We start from the raw sequence: 23,138 nt of genomic DNA, 5'->3' as shown, positions 1-23,138 counted from the left end.
ATTTTTCTCCTCAAAGCTAACAATATTAGTTTACCCACATCTAACTGGATTGAAAAACGTACTGAAAAAAGAAGTGGATTTTGGTTTTATGAGGCTATTAGATTGCTGTCCAAAGATATGATTGGCTGATTTGGTAAGACTGGTTCCTTGTTGCCAAGGCATGTTGCATTTAAGAATGAATTGCCTTGCGTTAAGCTAGGGAGTAGTAGATACACCCTCCCACACACGCATTATTTGTAACCACTTGGCCTAGATCATTATGACCTATGCTTGACTATAGTTTCCAAGACTGATACATGACTTTAAGAAGGGAGGTGTTCCGGGTGAAGCTGAGACGTGAAACCCAATCTTCCCAGAGCCTCAGCAGGCTTGTCCCTTTCCAGTAAGAAATTAATTCATTTTACAGTTTAAATGACTACTTGATGACATAGGCACAATCACTGGGTAACAAATGTTCCATAGCAGGATTGTCTCTAATTTTCTTCCTCTTTAGTTTTTTTTTTTTTTTTTTTTTTTTCACCTATTCTTCTCCCTTCTCCAGGGACGAATGTTCCCTCGTAATTTTTATGAGTCTTCAGGGGAAGATGAGAACTAGCCCACTTGAAGGTATGGAAAGATCTGCTCATGAATAAAGTTTACATTTTTTTTTTTTTGGTCAGTTTTCATCATTAGGGAGGGAATCAAATATAGAAATTCTGGCCAAGTACTGAGAGCTAAAGAAGATAAATAGCTGTGTATTTCAATGTAATTCATCAGATAATTGTAAGCTACAACTTGCTGAGAGTGTGATGAGAAAGTCTCATTTGGTGGTGTTAGTTCTATAGGGGCAGCATAAAACATCTAAAAATATACTGAGGTGGCCCAATTCACTATTTTTTTTTAAAAGATTTATTTATTTATTTGACAGAGAGAGATCACAAGCAGGCAGAGGCAGGCAGAGAGAGAGAGAAGGAAGCAGGCTCCCGGCTGAGCAGAGAGCCCGATGCGGGGCTCGATCCCAGGACCCTGGGATCATGACCTGAGCCAAAGGCAGCAGCTTAACCCACTGAGCCACCCAGGTGCCCCCCAATTCACTACTTTTAACTTTTATCTCCATAACCATATTGAAGGAAGCATGATTTGAAGACCATCATGAAGTGTTTTATGTGCCAAATACTGTACTCTAAACGGCCAAACAAGTGGGAGTCTGGAGGAGTCCCAGGAGCCAGAGCCAGCCACGACATGGGGTTGGGACAAACTGTACGAGGAGCCAAAAGGGACCCAAAGGCTGTTCAGATTAGAGTCAGCCTTGGGGAGAAGTGGGCCCAGGGCACAGATCTGGAGTAGGATGGGGCTGCTTCTAGATTTAAGACCACTGGGTCATACACATGAGTACAAGCCTCACATACCCCCACACGGGACTTGTCTGTGTTGGGATAAACCAGGACTGCAGTGCACACAGAGGCTTCAAATCCACGGAAATTTTGCCTGTGATATCCAAATGAGGGGGTCCATGTTTTTGGCAGACGCTAGAGCCTTCAGGAAGAAAAGCATCAACTGAACCGCAACTAATATTTGGAGAGCATTCAAAACCTCCAGATATACTTTAAAAAAGTATTAGTAGCATAAATGTTATTAAGCATCCTTATAGGCATTACTTTTGTCATATACTTTATTCTTTTCATTTAATAAATCATACATTAAAAATAGTTTGCTTTCATTGTATACAGTGTAGAAGCTGCAAGAAAGCATGAAGAACATAAAACTCATCCACACATTGTTATAACTTAGAGATAATCACATTTATATTTTTCTTCTAGCCCTTTTTACATGTCTACAAAACAAAAGTAGGAATATACAGATTTTGGTAGGCAAAAACTGTACAAAATTCACCTAACTACCTGCCTAGAGAAGAATTACAGGGTAAGGAAAGGGGAAGAGAAAAATGCACAGGTCATTGGTTGACAGTGTTCCTACTATACACTAACACTGAATTACTTCTTGATGGGCACAACCAGAGGGCCCATCTCTTTTTGGATATCATTGACTTCTTTGGAAGGGTTCTGGGAAAATATGTGCTATTAATATCTTATTGTGAATATCAATTGTGGACACCTTTGACTAGAAGGAATGAGACTGAGAAAGTTCATTTAAAAAATCTTAAGCTTGAATTTTTCAGGGCAGAGCCAGCCAGACTCACAGTGCTGTACAATTAAGGAGGGGACCTAATCATTAGCTTGAGGCATGTTGGGTCTGGAGTGAATATCCACGTGCCATCCAGATAGACTGACATCTCAGACTCAAAATTGAAACTTATCCATTTTAGGGCATAATCCTTGGTTGGGGGGTGTTTCAGATCAACTAGTGGTAGGCACTCCTTCTGGAGGATTCCTTTGAGGATGCCTCTGCATGTGCCAAATATTGATGCCTCTGCATTCAAAATACTTTCTTTTCCAGGTGCAGCATGTTTGCCCAGGCTCTATGGCACAGGAGAGTTCAGGCCGACTTCCTCACCATGTAACGATGCTACTAGTACTTCCATTTTACTGATGAAGAAGCTGAGGCTGGTGGAGAATAAGCAACCTGTCCAATGTCACATGTTTGGGAAGTGAATTCAAATCACTGTGATTCCAAAGCCCATCTCTTGAGATTGGCTTGTTTTTGACCACACCTCCTGGGTGCACAGCTAAACCTCATGTCCTAGTCTCTTTAGCAGTTAGGTGGGGCCAAGAAACAAGAGTCCTGGCCAATGGCATATGCCTGCTGCTTCCGGGTTTGGCTTGTGGACACTGTCTGTAATCAGTACTTCATATTTTCTCTTCTGCTGTTGGATGACTAGATGCCAATGTCCAAGACCTAGAAAGTCACATGTTGAGGATAGCAGAGGCTCTGTCACCTCCAGTCCCTGAGTGACTTGTGAAATCAAGCACCTTCTCTAGCCAGCAACTTCTCTTTAATTAAAAACTGTTGAACTTTATGTGAGGTGGGAATAATTAGTAAGTATCATTACCTTAACTAAAATCACATCACAAGTAAGTGACAGAGGCAGGACATGAGCCCAGTTCTCATGACTCCATAAACCGATGCTCTTTTCACTGGACTGTCTATTCTGCCTCCCTTTGCAGTGAACTAAACTATGGAGACTGTATCCTTCCACATGGCTTGCTTTAGAAACAGAAAGCTACCCAAGGAAGCTCTAATGCCGACATTTTTCTCTCTACTCATCTTTATGCCACAAAACACAGCTGATTATATTGTGTCAAGCTGGATTTTCACAATTTATATTGATTCTTTGGGGTGGTGATAATGAAGCAAAAGAGCCCGTCATTGGTGTACATGGGTAAGACTTCTTCCGGACTGAAGCTTCGGTTTTACACTATCTATAACTCATCTTACCGGCATTGAAAACCTTTCTTTGCCTATTTTCACCTACCCCAGCAAACCTAGATGCCACTGTTGGCCAACAAACAAACAAAAAACCCCTCACTATTTTCGAGCCTCTTCTCTCATCTGGTTCTTCCTAATGTTGCCTGTGTGTGTTCTATGACCTTGTTCATGCTGTATTCCTGACTGGGTGTTCCTCACACTCCGAGATGAAACTCCAATTCCCTCTCCTCAGAGACTCTTTCCCTAATGATTCTTGTCCCCACTGATGTGTCATTTTTTAAAAAATATGTAAGAGATGCATTGAATGCTTTGACATTTGATTTTGTTCTGCCTTATTTTATTCTTAATTGCTTTTTAAAATTTTTATTTTATTTTTAAAAATTTTAAAAGATTTTATTTATTTATTTGACAGACAGAGATCACAAGTAGGCAGAGAGGCAGGCGGGCAGCAGGGGCTGGGGAGCAGGCTCCCTTCTGAGCAGAGAGCCCAATGTGGGGCTGGATCCCAGGACCCTGAGATCATGACCTGAGCTGAAGGCAGAGGTTTAACCCACTGAGTCACCCAGGAGCCCCTCTTAATTGCTTTTTATGTGGGGCTTTATCTTCCCTTTAAGATTTATACATTCTCGAGGACACTAACTCTTAAGTGTACAAGTGGGCAGCCAGCATAGGATCTGACATGACATCTTGCAAATAGAAGATGCTCAATGATTTATGTTTGAATGATTCACGTATTGAAAATAATACTGATTTATTTTGTTTCTTCCACAGTGCCCAGAATGATCCTCAATAGTTTTGTTTTTTTCCCCCTAGTACGATTTTGGGAACAATTTATTGTTGGCTGAATTCTATCTTCCTCATTTGGGCCTTCCTTGAGGCATTTTTCAAAATGAGTTTGAACCATGGTCCAAATTGGTCTAAAGTGACCTCTTAAGATTTTATGATAGTGGTTCTCAAACTTCAGCATGCTGAGTACCACCCCAAGAGTTTTTATTCAGGACATCTAGGGTAGACCCCAGAATTTATATTTCTAACAGCTAATGCTGATGCTGCTGGTCTAGTAATCACATTTTGGGAACCACTGCTTTACTGTTATTACAATGATACCATTTACTACTGTTCTCTCTCTTACTCTCCTCCAGCTCTACGGACTTCCTTGTGATTCCTTAAACACAACAGGTGCTCCCCTGCCCAGAGCTTTCGCACTTACTGTTCTTCCAGATCCTCATGTGCCTGCTCCCTCACCTCAGATCATTCCTCCTACGTCACCTTCTCCAACCACCTGACTTAAAATGGCGGCACTCCTGCTCGCCTCACAAACACACATTCACACATACACTTACTCCCTATCATATTCCTTTCCTCTAATGTTTCTCTCCGTAGCATCTCTCACCATCTGCACATATGTTGTGCTTGTTGTTTACTATCTGTCTGCCCTTACTCCCATCAGAATATAGGATTCCTGAGGGCAGGGATTCTCATGAGTATTGCTCATACTGTATCCCAGTTTAGAGCAGTATTTGGCACACAAGAAGCCCTCAAAAATGTTTCAGTTGATGTTTTAACTGGAGGACAGCAGGCACCACAGCTCTACCTGCTTTTAGACTCTAGATCATAAAGAAAGCTCACCTATGGCTGAAACACAATAGGAATGGTTAACTTGGTATTCATCCTGTCCTGGCTGCTCAAGGGGCCAGAGTTGAAGGAGCAGAGGAAGATGTTATTAAACTTGCATGGGGCTCAGGACAGGTCATTGCTCTGCCCTCAGTTTTTGCATCTACAAGATGAGGTGGTATCTGCAATATCGTTTCTAGCTCTAGAACTCTCTCTCTCTCTCTCTTTTTTAAAGATTTTATTTATTTATTTGACAGGCAGAGATTACAAGTAGACTGAGAGTCAGGCAGAGAGAGAGAGGAGGAAGCAGGCTCCCCGCTGAGCAGAGAGCCCGATGCAGGGCTCGATCCTAGGACCCTGGGATCATGACCTGAGCCGAAGGCAGAGGCTTTAACCCACTGAGCGACCCAGGTGCCCCCTCTCTTTCTTTTTTTAATCTTCCCATACATCTACATGTCACACAAGGGGAAAACTTAGGACGCTGGGACTAGTGAGCAACTCCTTTCCATCCTGTGACTGTTATCAATAATTTCACCAGAACGAAGGTCATAAAATTCTACAGAGGCTCTTCTCCCTATCAAGGCTATAATCCCACAGATGTGCTGTCATTTTGGTTTTGTGTAGAGCAAATTTCTTTTTCCTGGGTCCTAACCAGTGCCAAACCCAGTATTACTACATTTGCGTTGCCTCAGAAGTCAACCTGTCCCAGGGCTTCGCAAACCAGCTCGGAGAGGGGAACATTTATAAATCTTGCTTATGTTTGCTGACCTCAACATATGGAAAATTTAACATATACATATAATAACATACAAAATTTGGGGCTAAATTATAAATCATCATATATATGGATTCCAGTAGAGATAAACAGTAGTGGATGCTGAATTTTTTTTTTAAAGATTTTATTTATTTATTTGACAGAGAGAGGCAGTGAGAGATAGAACATGCAGGGGAAGTAGGAGAGGGAGCCTGATATGGGGCTTGATACCAGGAGACCAGGAGCCTGGGATCATGACCTGAGCTAAAGGCAGCTGCTCAACCAACTGAGTCACCCAGGTGCCCCTGCTGAATTTTTTTTTAAAGATTTTTAATTACTTTATTTGAAAGAAAGTGAGAGAATGAGAGAGAGCACAAGCAGGAAGGAGGGGCAGAGGAAGAGGTAGAAGCAGACTCCACACTGAGCAGGGAGCCCGATGCCTGGTTGGATCCCAGGATCCTGGGACCATGACCTGAGCTGAAGGCAGGCACTTAACCGACTGAGCACCCTGTGGATGCTGAATTTTAAAAAAGGTCATGACTGGAAAACTTGAAGTTGAGAAAGCTTGATCTTATTATTTGAGCTTCCTTTCTGTAAATGGAGAAGCACTGGCCCACCTGCATTTTAGAGTGTGGGTGAAAGGTTAGCAGAGAGTGGTTAGGAGCATAGGCTGTACCCCTTAGTTGTAAGACCTCTCCGTGCTTCCGTCCCCTCCAGGATACAATGGGGATGATGATGAGAGCATCTAACCCCTATGCATATTGAGAAATCCAAATAAGGGGGTACAAATGAAACTCTTCAACTGAGCCAACAAGGGCTTGACCACCATTGGCTATCATTATTTATTGCTGAAGGCCAGAGTGAGACACACTTAGCAAAGGATTAACTCAGGCAGAGAAAGAAAAAATAAGAGCATTTGAGAAAATGGGAAGAATTTGCGAGAAGGGATAGGAACAGATCCAAACCGCACAAAGGCATGGGAGAAGCTCTATGAATTTATTTGACTTGGATTTCTGTTCTTAAATGAACAGGTTAAACGAAAAGGTTTAAATACCTTTTAAAAAATCATTTCTCTCTCCTTACACAAGGCTTCCTCTGGTGGGTAGAGCCTGAGGTCGTTGACTGTGGAGGCCAGGGTGCAAGGGTCATGTGAGCGCACAGAGTTTTGAGCAAAACGCTGGTTCAGGAGTTCTTCCAGGTTATCTATCTCCACACAGCTCTGGGGCTAGGGCAGGAGTATCAGGGGCCTGCCACGTAAGGAATTTCCAAGAGTAATCTTTCAGATTGAGGGGAAAAGTTTCAAGGTTTTTTGGTATTGGCTTGTTAGGTTTTCAAGTAACTTCTTCGGACCAAGACCTATGAACGGAAGAGGAGGACCAAGCCACAATCACAGTGGTCTTGGGGGGCGGGGGTGGTGCCACAGTCTCCTTTCAAGGGAATCCCCACTTTCTGATGCCTGGTGGCACCCTCAGATGGCTTCTCAAGCATGCTCTGGATCTGAGGTTATTGTTTCCAGTGTGCTCAACCTTTCCACAGATGTCACTGAACTGTGCTTCGCCTGGCCTTCAGGGCATTGACCCGTCAGCAAATAGATAATGTTTTCAAAAAAGCCTGAATTCTGCTCAGTGTTTTATAATGATGAAAACTGAAGTTGGAAAGAGTGGTAAAACGCTTTGACTCTCCACAGTAGAGTCTCTTGTTCTCTGGCTTTCTCAAGTTCACACTCATAGGTAAGTGACTTCTACTGTCTAGAATATTTGAGGTCTACATTCTTCAAGTCCATGGCTTCTGGCTTCTACTCTGGGGGGTGTTGTGTTTCTGATTTACTAAAGGCTGTCCTCTTGTCATGCTATAAGCAATACTGTAATGCTTGGATAGGAACTTGCAGAATACATTGATAATTTCATAACAGGATGTACAACAGAGATGGCTCTTGGTCACTGTTTCATTTATAACTTTATGCATCAACTCTCTTGAGAATGTGAGTGTGGTGTACAGGGTGTGTGGTGCAAATGGGTGAATGGATTGAATAATCTGCCCAAAGTAAAAATGCTAGTGAACTTTTAAATCTTGGTTTTATGAAAGCACAATGCTGTTTGCACAGATCACCACAAATCGCATCCCAGAAAGCTGGTGCTGATTTATTAGAGAACTCTACCAGCTTTCTCTTTTCTCCAACACCATGCTCATTTCGTCATTCTCCCAGTTTTCAGTAATTAAGATACTAAAAAATATGAGCTTCGGATGCATGGCTAGAGGGAGAAAGGTTGGTTTCTAGAATCTAATTTCCCTTTTTAGGTTTCCCTAGCTAGTAGAAATCACATGTTGCTGATAATTTGAACACATTGGTCAAATATCGAATGATGCCTGGGAATAAAGTGTGGTATTTCCAAGTGTTTTGAGGGAAGGCTAGCTTACTAGACATATTAGAGACAAATTATAATGACTGCATCCCAAACTCTTAATATTGGGATCTAATGGTGGTTATCATTAAACTTGTAAAGCATTAACTTATTTACAGGGTCTTGTTTAATACAAGTTCTTTCTCTATGCAGCAACACCCCCCACCTCAGCCCCACACACTCCCTACCCCTCCAGACTTGGGTACCCTCTTTCCTCTGCTCTGTAACCTTCTGTTATTTTCTCTGAGATTCCATTTCCCTGCCTGGGAGTTACTGTTTACATGCCCTGCCCCCTACTTGGTCGTAAGCCCCTTGAGTAATTTATGTGTCCTCCCATTAACAGTAAAGGTGTCAAATATTTGCTGAAGGTTGCTGGAAATAGATTAAGAAGTAATGTAGGGGGAAAAAAAAACCCAAAACAACAACCCTGCTCATTCCATAGTTTTAAAGGACACTGAAATTGCTAAAAAAAAGAAAAAAACAAAAAATGCCCAAGTTCCATTGCAAGAATCAAGTGTTAGGGTTTGTGTGTTGCTTTGAGCAGATGGGAGAGCTATGCATGTAGAGACCAAGATAGGCTGGGGGTAATGTTGACCTTAAACTCTTGTTTGAGAGCAATTCTTTAGTCCTCCATTTCATTTCATTCCCTTGTCATCAGCTGCAGCCCTCAGGCTAAAGGGGCCTCATTTCTATCCTAGCCTATCTTCCACATTGTTGACTCACACCATCACGCCACAACCTGCTTATCTACAAGGCAGTATTTTTCTATTTTTCTTGCTTCTTAGTGTAAACTAATCTTTCTTTTCATGATCCTTGGGAAAAGCCAATCATTTGCTGTGTTTAATAATATCAAAAGTGCACTATCTACATTTCTGCATGTCAGCAGTTGAAAGGCATTTTCAGGGCTTAAAAAAAAAATAAATCAGAATTTGTGGCTGAAAAGACAACTTTCAAATTCCAGAGGACCAGGAGCCATTCTGCATTTCTCCCTGAGCAGCTCAGGGAAGGGGAATGTGTGGTCCTGGAGGCCTGGAGAGCTTCTACGAAGGGAAAGGCCTCATAAGAGAAATGCCAAGGAGAATATTCACAGTGGGCTGTGCAGTGGGATGAAGAACATTTCACTCCGTGAGCCTGGCCTTGTACCCCTCGCTGTCCCTCCAGCTCCTCACTGACTGTTAGGGCATTTAGATCCTCCTTATTACCTTGGCCTGGATGTAGGAAAACCCCAGGCTCTTCCTTCTAAATTCAGTTGAAGCAAGGTCCAACATGTTTTAAAGGTAGTATTTGGGAGAAAATGAATTGGAAAGCAGAACAAATCTCCACAGAGACAATTGAAAACCTGATGAGTAGAGAAGGGAAAAGAGCCAAAAGCAACAGGAGCCTCGGCACCAATGGCCTATCTGTCTGGGGATGAACTGTGTGGTCTGTGCCCTGTTGAACAAGGGTGCCCGTTGCCTGGCCTGGCAAAATGTTTGTCCTTCCCAACTGATTTCCTAGTCCCTCTGGGTGGGGGCTCTCAAATTCCACGCCTGAAGAGTGTTGCCATTTTTAAACAAGTATAAAATGGCCGTATCTTTATCTTGCCTAAAATTCTCTCTTAGTTCCCTTGCCATTGGGGTAAGGTCCCAAGTCCTCAGTGTTAAAGATGAGGCCCAGAAGAATCCAGCAGCCATGTCCTTCCAAGATGTCCATCCACTTTCCTTCACACTCACTGGACATTCTTCTGTCCTTGAGCCTATGTGCTCTCTCTTGGATCTGGGCCTTTTCATGTGCTCTTCCCTGCCAGGGATGCTTTTTTGTCTCCTGTTTCCTTGGCTAAGTCACTCTCATCTCCTATGTCCCACCCTGAAAATACTCTGGCTCCAGGGTCTCTCTGCACTCTCTAGACCAGGACAGGACCTCTGCTGGAGGGTCTAGGAGATGCCCATGCTTCCTCTTCACTCACAGTCACATGCTTGTCATCTCTTATGTGGCACCTGCCTTCCCTGCCACAATGTAAGTTCCATGAGGATAGGGCAGGTTGGAGGGCTGGGGCTCCGTACGATTTTTAGGTTGGGTAAATCAGGCAATATTTCTACCCAGGCACCAGGCTCTCCTGAACTGACCTCGTAATACAGGAGTCAGCAAATATTTTCTGCAGAAGGCTAGAAAGTAAATGGTTTAAGAATTGGTGGGTGGATGGGGGGTTGTAAGTATAGTCTGTCACAATTCCTTAACTCTTTGAGTGTAGCACAAGAACAGCCAAAGACAACATTAAAACTAATGGCCATAATTGTGTTCCAATAAAGCTTTATTTATAAAAAACGCAGTGGGCCGAATGCTTCTATTATAGTTATATCTTCACCCTGGAAGAATTCCAGCTTCTAGGAGAACTATTTTCACCCCTGACCTGTTGCTTTTCTCTCTTCTTTCTTTCTCTCCCCTCCCTTCCTCCCTTCTGCCCTCCCTCCCACGCTCCCACCCTCTCTTCCCCTTCCCTCCTGCCTGCCTGCCTGCCTGCATGCCTTTCTGTCATTCTTTCCCTTTCTCTTTTTCAGTTCTCCTGCAGGATCAATAGTCAGACTGGAATCTTGACGTCACACTTAGCAACCTTGATGCAATGATCCGTGGTGGGCACTGACATTTTGTATTCTTTGGATTTTTGGGTTGCCCCTGACATAGCTTATAGAACTTTATCTCATCTAGTTTTGACAGCCTTAACCCCCTAGGGCAGTGCTTATTTATTTCCTTTCTGAGGTTTGTCAGTGTCCTAGGTTCTGTCAGGCAACCCATCCAGGTGTTACTTTCTGTCTTCTCTCTCTCCTCCCCAGCAGTGGTCATCCAGAATATTGTTGCTAGTGTTCTAAAGTAGAATTGTCTGTGATGTGTCTACCAGTAAAGGTCAGGAGACTCTCCTCTGTGTTGATAAGATTACACATCTTATCAAAGAAAAGAAAACTTCAACCCTGGATAGTTAAACAGAAGTACATATAGTCTGCACACAGACCACACGTCATTTAGCAGAGAGGGACAGTAGATCCAGCATGGACAATTAAAAATTCTTGGGGGTTCCACAATTAGGTGGCCAAAGTCTGCCAGCCAGTGCTTAGGAATCTTGATTTGTGACTTTTGACTCCCTAGATTTTCTAAATTTATTGGAAGACCATCTTCCTGGAAGATTTTAAAATTCTCAGTTTGTGTCCAGAGAGACTTTTAGGAGATTAAAATCATTTACTTTATGAAAAGGCAGAGTGAAAAGGAAATAGCATGGTACCTCATTTTCAATTCTGAGTTCTTTTGTGTGGTTAAAGTAAAATTGTGTTATTGTAAATTGTTAGGAAACCTTAGTTAAAGCTTCCTGCAATGTGTGATATCCGAGAAACCTTCACACACTTTAGGAAGCTCAAGAGTAAAATTGTTAGCTTCGGTACTATAGATAACAGCTGAGAGAGTAGAATTAGATGACATTACATCTGCTAATATTGATGGGGAAAAAAATGTGACAACACACCAGAGTACGCTTAAATTGTGGAATGTACCAGGTGAAGAGGAGACACACTCTTGTGACCCTGTGAAACAAACCTGTTGACCACCGAAAACTAGATTCCCACTATGTTCCCAGGGTTTCAGAAACTATCAGAGGTACTCTCTAGCATCTGCTATGTTTCCCAGAATCTCATCTAATGAAAAGGGAACTAAACTGGGGAAGAAAGCATGGTCTAGTGATATACCAGAATTTCATTCTATGCTTAAATGATATGAGGTAATCCATCTAACATCCAATTCTGGAAATATCGCCTTTCCTGGAAAATATCATAGGCAAGGCTTTTGCTTATTCATTCTAGTGATTTTGGTATCTCGTTGTCCTTTCCCAGACTCAACATTATAAAACTGCCACTGTCTTTGTGGATACATGCAAGTCATGAACTTTTCCAACACCATGGCCCTCAAAAGTCGTCATTGCCATTTCTGAGCTGGGCAGAGATAAGGGAATAGCTTCAGTTTCTGACTGAGCAACCAACTGAAGGGGTGGGAACCAGTAGTTCTGATGTCCAAGGGCAGGAAAGGATGCATTTCCTTCCTAAAGTAAAAAAGCAAGTTCATCCTTTCCTGACTTCAAAAAAATTAATATTTTACTCAGATGTGTTTGACATATGACATTGTGGAAGTTGAAGGTGTACAACTTGTTGCTCTGATACACTCATATATGGCAGCATGGTCACCACCAGAGCTTTAGCTAACACCACTATCATGTCACACAATTATCATTTCTTTTTTGTGGTAAGACCATTTAAGATACACCCTCTTAGCAATTTTGGAGTATGCAATATGGTACTGTTGACTATAATCACTCTGTTGTGCTTTAGATCTCCAGAACATACTCATCTTCTAGTTGCAAGTCTGTATCCTTTAATGTCTCCCCAATCCCTCCACCCCTCAGCCTCTGGTAACCTCCATTCTACTATTTCTATGAGTTCAGCTTTTTAAGATTCCACATATAGGCAACATCATATCATGTTTGTCTTTCTCTGTCTGGCTTATCTTATTAAAAATAATGTCCTCAAGGCCCATCTATGTTGTCACAAGTGGCAGGATTTCCTTCTTTCTTATGGCTGAGTAATATTCCATTGTGTGTACATACACATACACATACACATATGTAATTTTTTATATATTCTATATATGTGTGTGTATATATATATATGCCACATTTTTTTAAAAAGATTTTAGTTATTTGAGAGAAAGAGTGAGAGAGAGAACATAAGAGTGGGGAGAGTCAGAGAGAGAAGGAGACTCCCCTTGAGCAGGGAGCCCAATGTGAGACTTCATCCTGGGACCCCAGGATCATGACCTGAGCTGAATAAAGGCAGTCACTCAGCCAACTGAGCCACCCAAACACACTATGCCACATCTTTTTTATCCATTCATCCATTGATGGGCACTTACGTTGTTTCTCTATCTTGGCTATGGTGAATAATGCTGCAATAAACACAGGAGTACAGGTATCTCTTCAAAATCCTATTTTAATTTCCTTTGGGTATATACTCAGAAGTGGGATTGCTGGATCATATGATAGCTATATATATTTTTTTAAGATTTTATTTATTTCTTTGAGAGAGAAAGAGAAGGAAAGAAAGAGAGAATGCACAAGCAGGGGCAGAGCACAAAGAGAGGAAGAAGCCGACTGACTCCCCGCCAAGCAGGTAGCCTGATGTGGACTCAATCCCAGGATCCCAAGATCATGACCTGAGCCAACGCTTAATTGACTGAGCCACCCCGGCACCCTTGTATTTTATTTCTTAAGGAACCTGCATAGTGGTTTTCATAGTGGCTAAACCAGTTTATATTCCCATCAACAGGGCACGAGGGTTCCCTTCTCACCAAATGGTTATCGGTACTGGTTATTTTGTGTCTTTTTAGTGATAGCCCTTCTAACAGATGTGAGGTGATATGTCATTATGGTTTGGATATGCCTTTTCCTGATGATTAGTGATGTTGAGCATCTTTTCATGTACCTGTTGGCCATTTGGATGTCTTCTTTAGAAAAAATGTCTATTTAGTTTCTCTGCCTCTTTGCCCCATTCAGGCCTTCAAAGGACTGAATGAATAATGCCCATCTGCACTGGTCAGGGCAGTCTACAGATTCAAATGCTAATCTCTTCTGTAAACACCATCACGGACATTCCCAGAAATAATGCTTTACCAGCTATCTGGGCATCCCTTAGTTCACTCAAAATGATACATGAAATTAACCATCCCATCAACCTCAGACAAACTCAGTCTGAAACCAGGATAAAAATGAAACAAAGACAAGTCCATAATTTTTCCCAAACACAGGCAAAAAGAAGGTCATTGTGCAACCTTCAAAAATATCAAACATCCCTTTGTCTTGCTATGAGTGACTATTTCTGCACCCAATCATGAAATTGCTCTGACTTTCCAACAGCATCCAATCTGGAGCAAACCCTGGCTTTCTTGGATCCTCTCACAAAACACACAACTGAAACCCAAGTTCTGCAATAGTTTCTTCCTAACACCTTCTAACTGAGACCCCCATAGTCCCCACTGGGTGTTCTCCTCTACTGCAATTAAGTAATAAATCCAGGTTGTTCCACTACAGTTGTGTTCCCAGTGGTCTTTGGCTGAAGGGCACTGTCAATGCCACAAGGGTGGAAATCCATGCTATGCATGAATTTTGGTGTTTGAGAATATTACTCTTAAATAGTAAAATAGATATCCCAACAATCATTGCATTCATAAAGAAGTGAAATGTAAGCAAACCCAATGTGAAAACAACTGTACAGAATTGCTGAGGGCACAGAGAGGGAAAATGAAGAGAGTAGGTTGGTTGATCATCACTCTCCTTTTTAATAGAGGGTGGCTTACTGCAAGTGACCCCCATGGGAATGGTAGGGGGACTAGGCTTGAAGACCAAAAGGAATGTTAGCCGTCTTCTCCTTTTGTGTCAGCTGATGTGCAAACACAGTTTCATGTCATTTTCACACTAGTCCTCCAAGGAAGATTTTATCACCATCATTGACTAGAATGATGGAGAATTCAGGGCCTGGAGAGAGGTTAAAAAACATATACAACAACATGGAGTAAAGTCACAGGATCTGTGAAACTCTGAAGTTCATGGACAAGACACTACACAACTGGCCTCTAAGTGCTGCCAAATATTTGCACACCAGTGGAAAGAAACATTTTTTAAAAAGATTTTATTTATTTATTTGACACACAGAGAGATCACAAGTAGGCAGAGAGGCAGGCGGAGAGGAGGAAGCAGGCTCCCCGCTGAGCAGAGAGCCTGATGTGGGGCTCAATCCCAGGACCCTGGGACCAGGACCTGAGCTGAAGGCAGAGGTTTTAACCCACTGAGCCACCCAGGCATCCCAGAAAGAAACATTTTTAAATGAAGAACTAAGCCAGGAAAAAAACCATTGAATATGAATTTTTTTTAAAAAAGTCTTATCTAAAAATTAAGAGATGTAATATTACAACTATTGTTAAAATTTTATTTTCTCATTATGAAAGTATTTCTTTCTTTTTCTTTGAAAAACAAATTTTGGGCTAAAATTTCAAAAGTGATATAACCCATGAATGTTGCATTCTCTGAATGTAATACTGCTATAGTGAAAAAAATTTGTTGTTAAATAAGAATTTTGAATCTAGTTGATGTATTTTTAAAAAAATTTTACTGACCTCCTAAATTGCTTAATGAAATAATGTTTCTCACTCTACTTCTTAATAATGAGTTTATTTTGTAAAATTTATTTTTTATAAATCATGTTGATTGGCACTATTATGTTGATAATAACATTTGATAAAATGTAATGAGAAGGGTACTTTATCTCTGTGGTTTTCCTTCCTAAAATACACAGTCCCTGTCTAATCCTGAGAAAAATCTAGAGAAAAGTATCAGATAAATTCCATTTTAGGGGACATTCTACAAAATAATTGCACTCCTCAAAACTGTCAAGGTCATTGAAAACAAGGAAAGTGTGAGAAATGGTGAGAGCCAAGAGGAACTTAAGGAGATAGAATGACTTTATATAATGTTTTCCCTCTACATCTTTGCAGTACTTTGTACTACTAGATATTGAACCTTTGCCAGTATTTCAGTTAATGGTTTTAGTATTCATTGCTGATCGTTACCCAAAATCTATTCATTAGAGTGCCAGATAATGATTTCTCTAAATTTATTAGGTTTTAGAAATCAGTAATGGATGTTGATTCTTATTGATACCTTTTCTGCATCTATCAAAATAACCAAAGTTTTTCATTGAATGATGATTGCATTCCTGGGACCAACATTGTTCATTTTATTTTGTTCATGAACTGCTGAATTATACTTCACGTATATAGCAATTTTGGATCTATTTTCAAAAAGTCATTATAATTCTATTTTTTCTTATAGCATTCTTGCTTGTTTTGATGTCAAGGTAATACTTGTTTTCTAAAGTGAGTAGGCAGCTCTTCCCCTGGACTCACCATATTCTCGATATAGGCGTTGCATTTACAAAGGAGCATTGCAGGCTACCCACCAGTGATAGGTGTTGTCCTTCCAGACATTGACCCAATAATGTCACCAGTTGGTTGTGCAGCTCTAGTGGTTTTTATTTTTATTCATGGAAGGAGGGAAGGAAGGAAGGAAGGAGAAAGGATGGAAAGATGGACAATCAGAAAGAACAAATAAATAAAAAATAACTATCCACTCATCAACTAGAGAAAGCCATATGGTTTGACTTTATCTGTCCTAATAATTAGACTCTTTCATGGAGTTATTGACCAACTAAAAAAAATCTTTTTAGTGAAGATTGAAATTGTTAGTGATTGTAAGAAACTGTTCTTTCATTTGATTACTTTGTTTAAAGAAGAGAAAAGAAATAATTGCAATGCTTATTTTATTTTATAGGGCTATTGGCTGCAGATTGCAATGTCTGAGTCAGTAATTCTTCGCAGTGTGAAGAAATTTGGAGAGGACAATTATGGGTTTGAGTCAGACAGATTCTGTAAGTGGTCTTTTTCTTTTACTGTCTCTTAAACAAAAAGAGGTGAGAGCAAAAGTGGACAAGCTAGTGAACTTCCAAGGGTCAGAGGAAGACCAACAATAATATAAAGAACCATTACTGAATGTATTTCTTACTGACTAACGGGTGGTTCTATCCAGAATCCATGTAATGGAATGCTTGAAAATGCTGGGTAAAAACATATGAAGTGTGGGAGAATGTGCGGTGGCTGCGTACATTGAAGGACACAACCAGTGGCACTGGTACATTTTCCAAGACTGAAATCATGGCAGGTCCAGAAATTGATGCCCAATTCCATTTCACTGATATCAAAACATTTTTCAAAAGCACCAGTTGTGAAAGCAGCATAAATGGATTTTAAACTGTACCTCCTCTATACATTTCCCATGCCTAGGGAAGCTAATGTCAACTCATCATGTAATATTCAACCTGTACCACAAATTAAGAACTTGGGGGGAAAAAACTGCTCAAAGCGTAGGTGAATGAAAGTATCTCATCTACAAAATCCAGCACTGGTTATTATTATTGCCTTTATCCATCTATTGTTAAAATTGATTATAGTAGTAATTATTTAGTGAGAAACAACAAAGACTATACTGGCCAGAGTGAGATAATGGGAAAGAGGGCCCATGTAGGGCCCTCCTCTAACATGTAGTGAGCACAAGTGATTCCAAGCAATTATTATTGTTATTTTTAAAACTATTTATTTACTTATTTGAGGGAGAGAGAGAGAGTGCCCAAACAGGGGGAGGGGTAGAGGGAGAGGCAGAGGGAAAGTGTAGGGGAAGCAGACTCCCCACTGAGTGTTGAGGGGAGCCTAACTGAGGGGGCTCCATCTCAGGACCCTGAGATCATGACCTGAACTGACCGGACCCTTAACCTTTTGAACAACCCAGGTACCCCACATTTATTAGTTTTGCTTTTTTTTTTTTTTAAAGATTTTATTTATTTATTTGACAGACAGAGATCACAAGTACGCAGAAAGGCAAGCAGAGAGAGAGGAGGAAGCAGGCTTCCCGCTGAGCAGAGAGCCCGATGCGGGGCTGGATCCCAGGACCCTGGGATCATGACCTGAGCCAAAGGCAGAGGCTTTAACCCACTGAGCCACCCAGGTGCCCCATAGTTTTTAAACAAATTATATTATTTTACAACTTACAGAGGAAGAAAATGAGACTTGAATAATTTGTTTAAACTGTTGCAAAGATGTCATGACCAGTGATTATGGAGCCATCATCCGAATCCAGTTCTGATTTTTTAAATTTTTTATTAACATATAATGTATTATTAGCCCCAGGGTACAGGTCTGTGAATCGCCAGCTTTACACACTTCACAGCAGTCACCATAGTAAATACCCTCCCCAATGTCCATAACCCAACCACCCTCTCCCTACCCACCTCCCCTCAGCAACCCTCAGTTTGTTTTGTGAGATTAAGAGTCTCTTATGGTTCATCTCCCTCCAGATCCCGTCTTGTTTCATTTTTTCCTTCCCTACTCCCAAACCTCCCCCCGTTGCCTATCAAATTTTTCATATCATGGAGATTATATGATAATTGTCTTTCTCTGATTGACTTATTTCACTCAGCATAACACCTTCTAGTTCCATCCATGTTGTTGCAAAAGGCAAGATTTCATTTCTTGTGATGGCTGCATTGTGTATATATACCACATCTTCTTCATCCACTCATCTGTTGACAGACATCTAGGTTCTTTCCATAGTTTGGCTATTGTGGACATTGCTGTTATAAACATTTGGGTGCATATGCCCCTTCAGATCACTACATTTGTATCGTTAGGGTAAATACCCAGTAGTGTGATTGCTAGGTCATAGGGTAGCTTTATTTTCAACTTTTTGAGGAACCTCCATGTTTTTTTCCAGAGTGGTTGCACCAGCTTGCATTCCCACCAATAGTGTAGGAGGGTTCCCTTTTCTCCTCATCCCCACCAGCATCTGTCATTCCCTGACTTGGTAATTTTAGCCATTCTGACTGGTGTGAGATGGTATCTCATTGTGGTTTTGACTTGTATTTCCCTGATGCCAAGTGATGCAGAGCACTTCTTCATGTGTCTGTTGGCCACCTGGATGTCTTCTTTGCATAAATGTTTGTTCATGTCCTCTGCCCATTTCTTGCTTGGATTATTTGTCCTTTGGGTGTTGAGTTTGATAAGTTCTTTATAGACTTTGGATACTAGCCCTTTATCTGATATGTTGTTTGCAAATATCTTCTCCCATTCTGTCAGGTGTCTTTGGTTTTGTTGACTGTTTCCTTTGCTGTGAAAAAGCTTTTGATCTTGATGAAGTCCCAATAGTTTATTTTTGCCCTTGCTTCCCTTGCCTTTGGCGATGTTCCTAGGAAGAAGTTGCTGCGACTGAGGTAGAAGAGGTTGCTGCCTGTGTTCTCCTCAAGGATTTTGACGGATTCCTTTCTCACATTGAGGTCCTTCATCTATTTTGAGTCTGTTTTTGTGTGTGGTGTAAGGAAATGGTTCAGATTCATTTTATTTTTTTGCATGTGGCTGTCCAATTTTCCCAACACCATTTTTTGAAGAGATTCCTCACCCCCCCCCCAGCCCCATTGGACATTCTGTCCTGCTTTGTCGAAGATTAGTTGACCACAGAGTTGAGGGTCTATTTTTGGGCTCTCTATTCTGTTCCATTGATCCATGTGTCTGTTTTTGTGCTAGTGTCATACTGTCTTGATGATGGCAGCTTTGTAATAGAGCTTGAAGTATGGAATTGTGATGCCACCAACTTTGGTTTTCTTTTTCAACATTCCTCTGGCTATTTGAGGTCTTTTCTGGTTCCATATAAATTTTAGGATTATTTGTTCCATTTCTTTGAAAAGAAGGGATGGTATTTTGATAAAGATTGCATTAAACGTGTAAATTGCTTTAGGTAGCATAGACATTTTCACAATATTTGTTCTTCCAATCCATGAGCATGAGATGTTTTTCCATTGTCTTTGTTTTTCCATTTTCTTTGTGTCTTCCTCAATTTCTTTCATGAGTACTTTATAGTTTTCTGAGTACAGATTCTTTTCCTCATTGGTTAGGTTTATTCCTAGGTATCTTATGGTTTGGGGTGCAATTGTATACGGGATTGACTCCTTAATTTCTCTTTCTTCTGTCTTGTTGTTGGTGCATAGAAATGCAACTGATTTCTGTGCATTGATTTTATATCCTGAAACTTTACTAAATTCCTGTACGAACTCAGATTTGGAGTGGAGTTGTTTGGGTTTTCCACATAAACTATCATATCATCTGTCAAGAATGATAGTTTGACTTCTTCTTTGCCAATTTGGATGCATGTAATTTCTTTTTGTTGGCTGATTGCTAAGGCAAGGACTTCTAGTACTATGTTGAATAGCAGTGGTGATAATGGACATCCCTGCCATGTTCCTGACCTTAGCAGAAAAGCTCTCAGTTTTTCTCCATTAAGAATGATATTCGCTGTGGGTTTTTCATAGATGACTTTGATGATACTGAGGTATGTACCCTCTATGCCTACACTTTGCAGAGTTTTGAACAAGAAAGGATGCTGTACTTTGTCAAATGCTTTTTCAGCATCTATTGAGAGCATCATACGGTTCTTGTTCTTTCTTTTATTAATGTATTGTATCACATTGATTTGCAGATGTTGAACCAAACCTGCAGCCCAGGAATAAATCCCACTTGGTTGTGGTGAATAATCCTTATAAGGTACTATTGAATCCTATTGGCTAATATTTTGGTGAGAATTTTTGCATCCATATTCATCAAGGATATTGGTATATAATTCTCTTTTTTGATGGGGTCTTTGGTTTTGGGATCAAGGGAAGACTGGCTTCATAAAATTAGTTTGGAAATTTTCCTTCCATTTCTATTTTTTGGAACAGTTTCAGAAGAATAGGAATTAATTATTCTTTAAATGTTTCATAGAATTCCCCTAGGAAGCCGTCTGGCCCTGAGCTCTTGTTCGTTGGGAGACTTTTGATGCCTGCTTCAATCTCCTTACTGGTTATGGGTCTGTTCAGGTTTTCTACTTCATGCTGGTTCAGTTTTGGTGGTTTATACATCTCTAAGAATGCATCAATTTCTTCCAGATTATCAAATTTGCTAGCATATAGTTGCTCATAATATATTCTTATAATTTCTTGTATTTCTTTGGTGTTGGTTGTGATCTCTCCTCTTTCATTCATGATTTCATTTATTTGGGTCCTTTCTCTTTTCTTTTTGATAAATCTGGCCAGGGGTTTATCAATCTTATTAATTCTTTCAAAGAACCATGTGCTAGCTTAGTTGATTTGTTCTACTGTTTTTTTGGTTTCTATTTCATTGATTTCTGCTCTGATCTTTATTATTTCTCTTCTCCTGCTGGGTTTAAGCTTTCTTTGTTGTTCTTTCTCTAGCTCCTATAGGTGTAGGGTTAGGTTGTGTATTTGAGACATTTCTTGTTTCTTGAGAAAGTCTTCTTTGCTATATATTTTCCTCTCAGGACTGCCTTTGCTGTGTCCCACAGACAATTTTGGACAATTGTGTTTTCATTATCATCTGTTTCCATGAATTTTTTCAATTCTTCTTTAATTTTCTGGTTGACCCATTCTGCTCTTTAGCCTCCATGTATTTGGGTTCTTTCCAAATTTCCTCTTGTGATTGAGTTCTAGCTTCAGAGCATTGTCGGCTGAAAATATGCAGGGAATGATCCCAATCTTTTGGTACTAGTTGAAACCTGATTTGTGACCTGGGATGTAATCTATTCTGGAGAATGTTCCATGTGCACTAGAGAAGAATGTGTATTCTTTTGCTTTGGGGTGGAATATTCTGAATATATCTGTGATGTCCATCTGGTCCAGTGTGTCATTTAAGGCCTTTATTTCCTTGTTGATCTTTTGCTTGAATGATCTGTCCATTTCAGTGAAGGGAGTGTTAAAGTCCCCACTATTATTGTATTATTGTCAATGTGTTTCTTTGATTTTGTTATTAATTGGTTTATATAGTTGGCTGCTCCCATGTTAGGGGCATAGATATTTAAAATTGTTAGATCTTCTTGTTGGACAGACCCTTTGAGTATGATATAGAGTCCTTCATCATCTCTTATTATAGTCTTTGGCTTAAAATCTAATTTATCTGATATAAGGATTACCACCCCAGCTTTTTTTTGGATGTCCATTAGCATGGTAAATTGTTTTCCACCCCTTCACTTTAAATCTGGAGGTGTCTTTGGGTCTAAAATGAGTTTCTTATAGACAGCATATTGATTGGTTTTGTTTTTTTAATCCATTCTGATACCGCATGTCTTTTGATTGGGGCATTTAGCCCATTTACATTCAAGGTAACTATTGAGAGATATGAATTTAGTGCCATTGTATTGCTTGTAAGGTGACTGTTACTCTATGTTGTCTCTGTTCTTCTCTGGTCTACTATTTTTAGGCTCTCTCTTTGTTTAGCAGATTCCTTTCAATATTTCCTGTAGAGCTGGTTTGGTGTTTACAAATTCTTTTAGTTTTTGTTTGTCCTGAAGGCTTTTTATCTTTTCTTCTATTTTCAATGATAGCCTAGCTAGATATAGTACTCTTGGCTGCATGTTTTTCTCACTTAGTGCTCTGAATATATCATACCAGTTCTTTCTGGTCTGCCAGGTCTCTGTGGATGGGTCTGCTGCCAATCTAATATTTTTACCATTGTATGTTACCATTGAAAGCAGCAACCAGCTTGCTTTCAGAATTTTCTCTTTGTCACTAAGACTTGTAAGTTTTACTATTAGATGATGGGGTATGGACCTATTTTTTTTTTTAATTTGAGGAGGATTCTCTGTGCCTCCTGAATTTTGATGTTTATTCCCTTTGCCATATTAGGGAAATTCTCTACAATAATTCACTCCAATATACCTTCTGCTCCCCTCTCTCTTTCTTCTTCTTCCAGAATCCCAATTATTCTAATATTGTTTCATCTTATGGTATCACTTATCTCTCGAATTCTCCCCTCATGGTCCAGTAGTTGCTTGTCTCTCTTTTGTCCAGTTTCATTATTCTCTGTCATTTGGGGTTATATCTCTCTATTTCTTTCTCTCTTCTACCTCATTTACCCTAGCAGTAAGAGCCTCTATTTTTTTATTGCACCCCATTAATAGTTTTTTTTTTTTTAATTTCAGCTTGGTTAGATTTTAGTTCTTTAATTTCTCCAGAAAGGGCTTTTATTTCTCCAGACAAGGTTTCTTTAATATCTTCCATGCCTATTTCAAGCCCAGCTAGCGCCCTGAGAATCATCATACTGAACTCAAGATCTGACATATTATCCATGTCTATATTGATTAGGTCCCTAGCCTTCGGTACTGCCTCTTGTTTGTTTGTTTTGTTTTTGGTGGGTTTATTTATTTATTTATTTTTTGGTGAGTCTTTCTGCCTTGTCATTTTATCCAGATAAAAATATATGAATGAGAGAATAAAATACTAAAAGGGTGGTAAATACCCCCAGAAAAATGAGCATTAAACAATCAGAAGAGACCCCAAATCATG

General features: G+C 40.3%; 1 protein-coding gene across 1 annotated transcript in view; it reads left to right on the top strand.

Moving 5' to 3' along the window:
• The first annotated feature begins 7,379 nt into the window (after positions 1-7,379).
• Positions 7,380-23,138, top strand: part of ABCB11 (ATP binding cassette subfamily B member 11) — a 96,352-nt gene continuing 80,593 nt past the window's right edge. Inside the window, exons 1-2 of the mRNA XM_059394120.1 lie at positions 7,380-7,464; positions 16,532-16,628. Of these exons, the coding sequence (XP_059250103.1) occupies positions 16,553-16,628 (76 nt within the window). The 5' untranslated portion in view covers positions 7,380-7,464; positions 16,532-16,552. The remainder of the gene's footprint in view (positions 7,465-16,531; positions 16,629-23,138) is intronic.

Source organism: Mustela nigripes, chromosome 3 (genome assembly GCF_022355385.1).
Source record: "Mustela nigripes isolate SB6536 chromosome 3, MUSNIG.SB6536, whole genome shotgun sequence".
In the NCBI taxonomy this organism is placed as follows: Eukaryota; Metazoa; Chordata; class Mammalia; order Carnivora; family Mustelidae; genus Mustela; species Mustela nigripes.
This window is presented reverse-complemented; position numbering and strand designations above follow the sequence as displayed.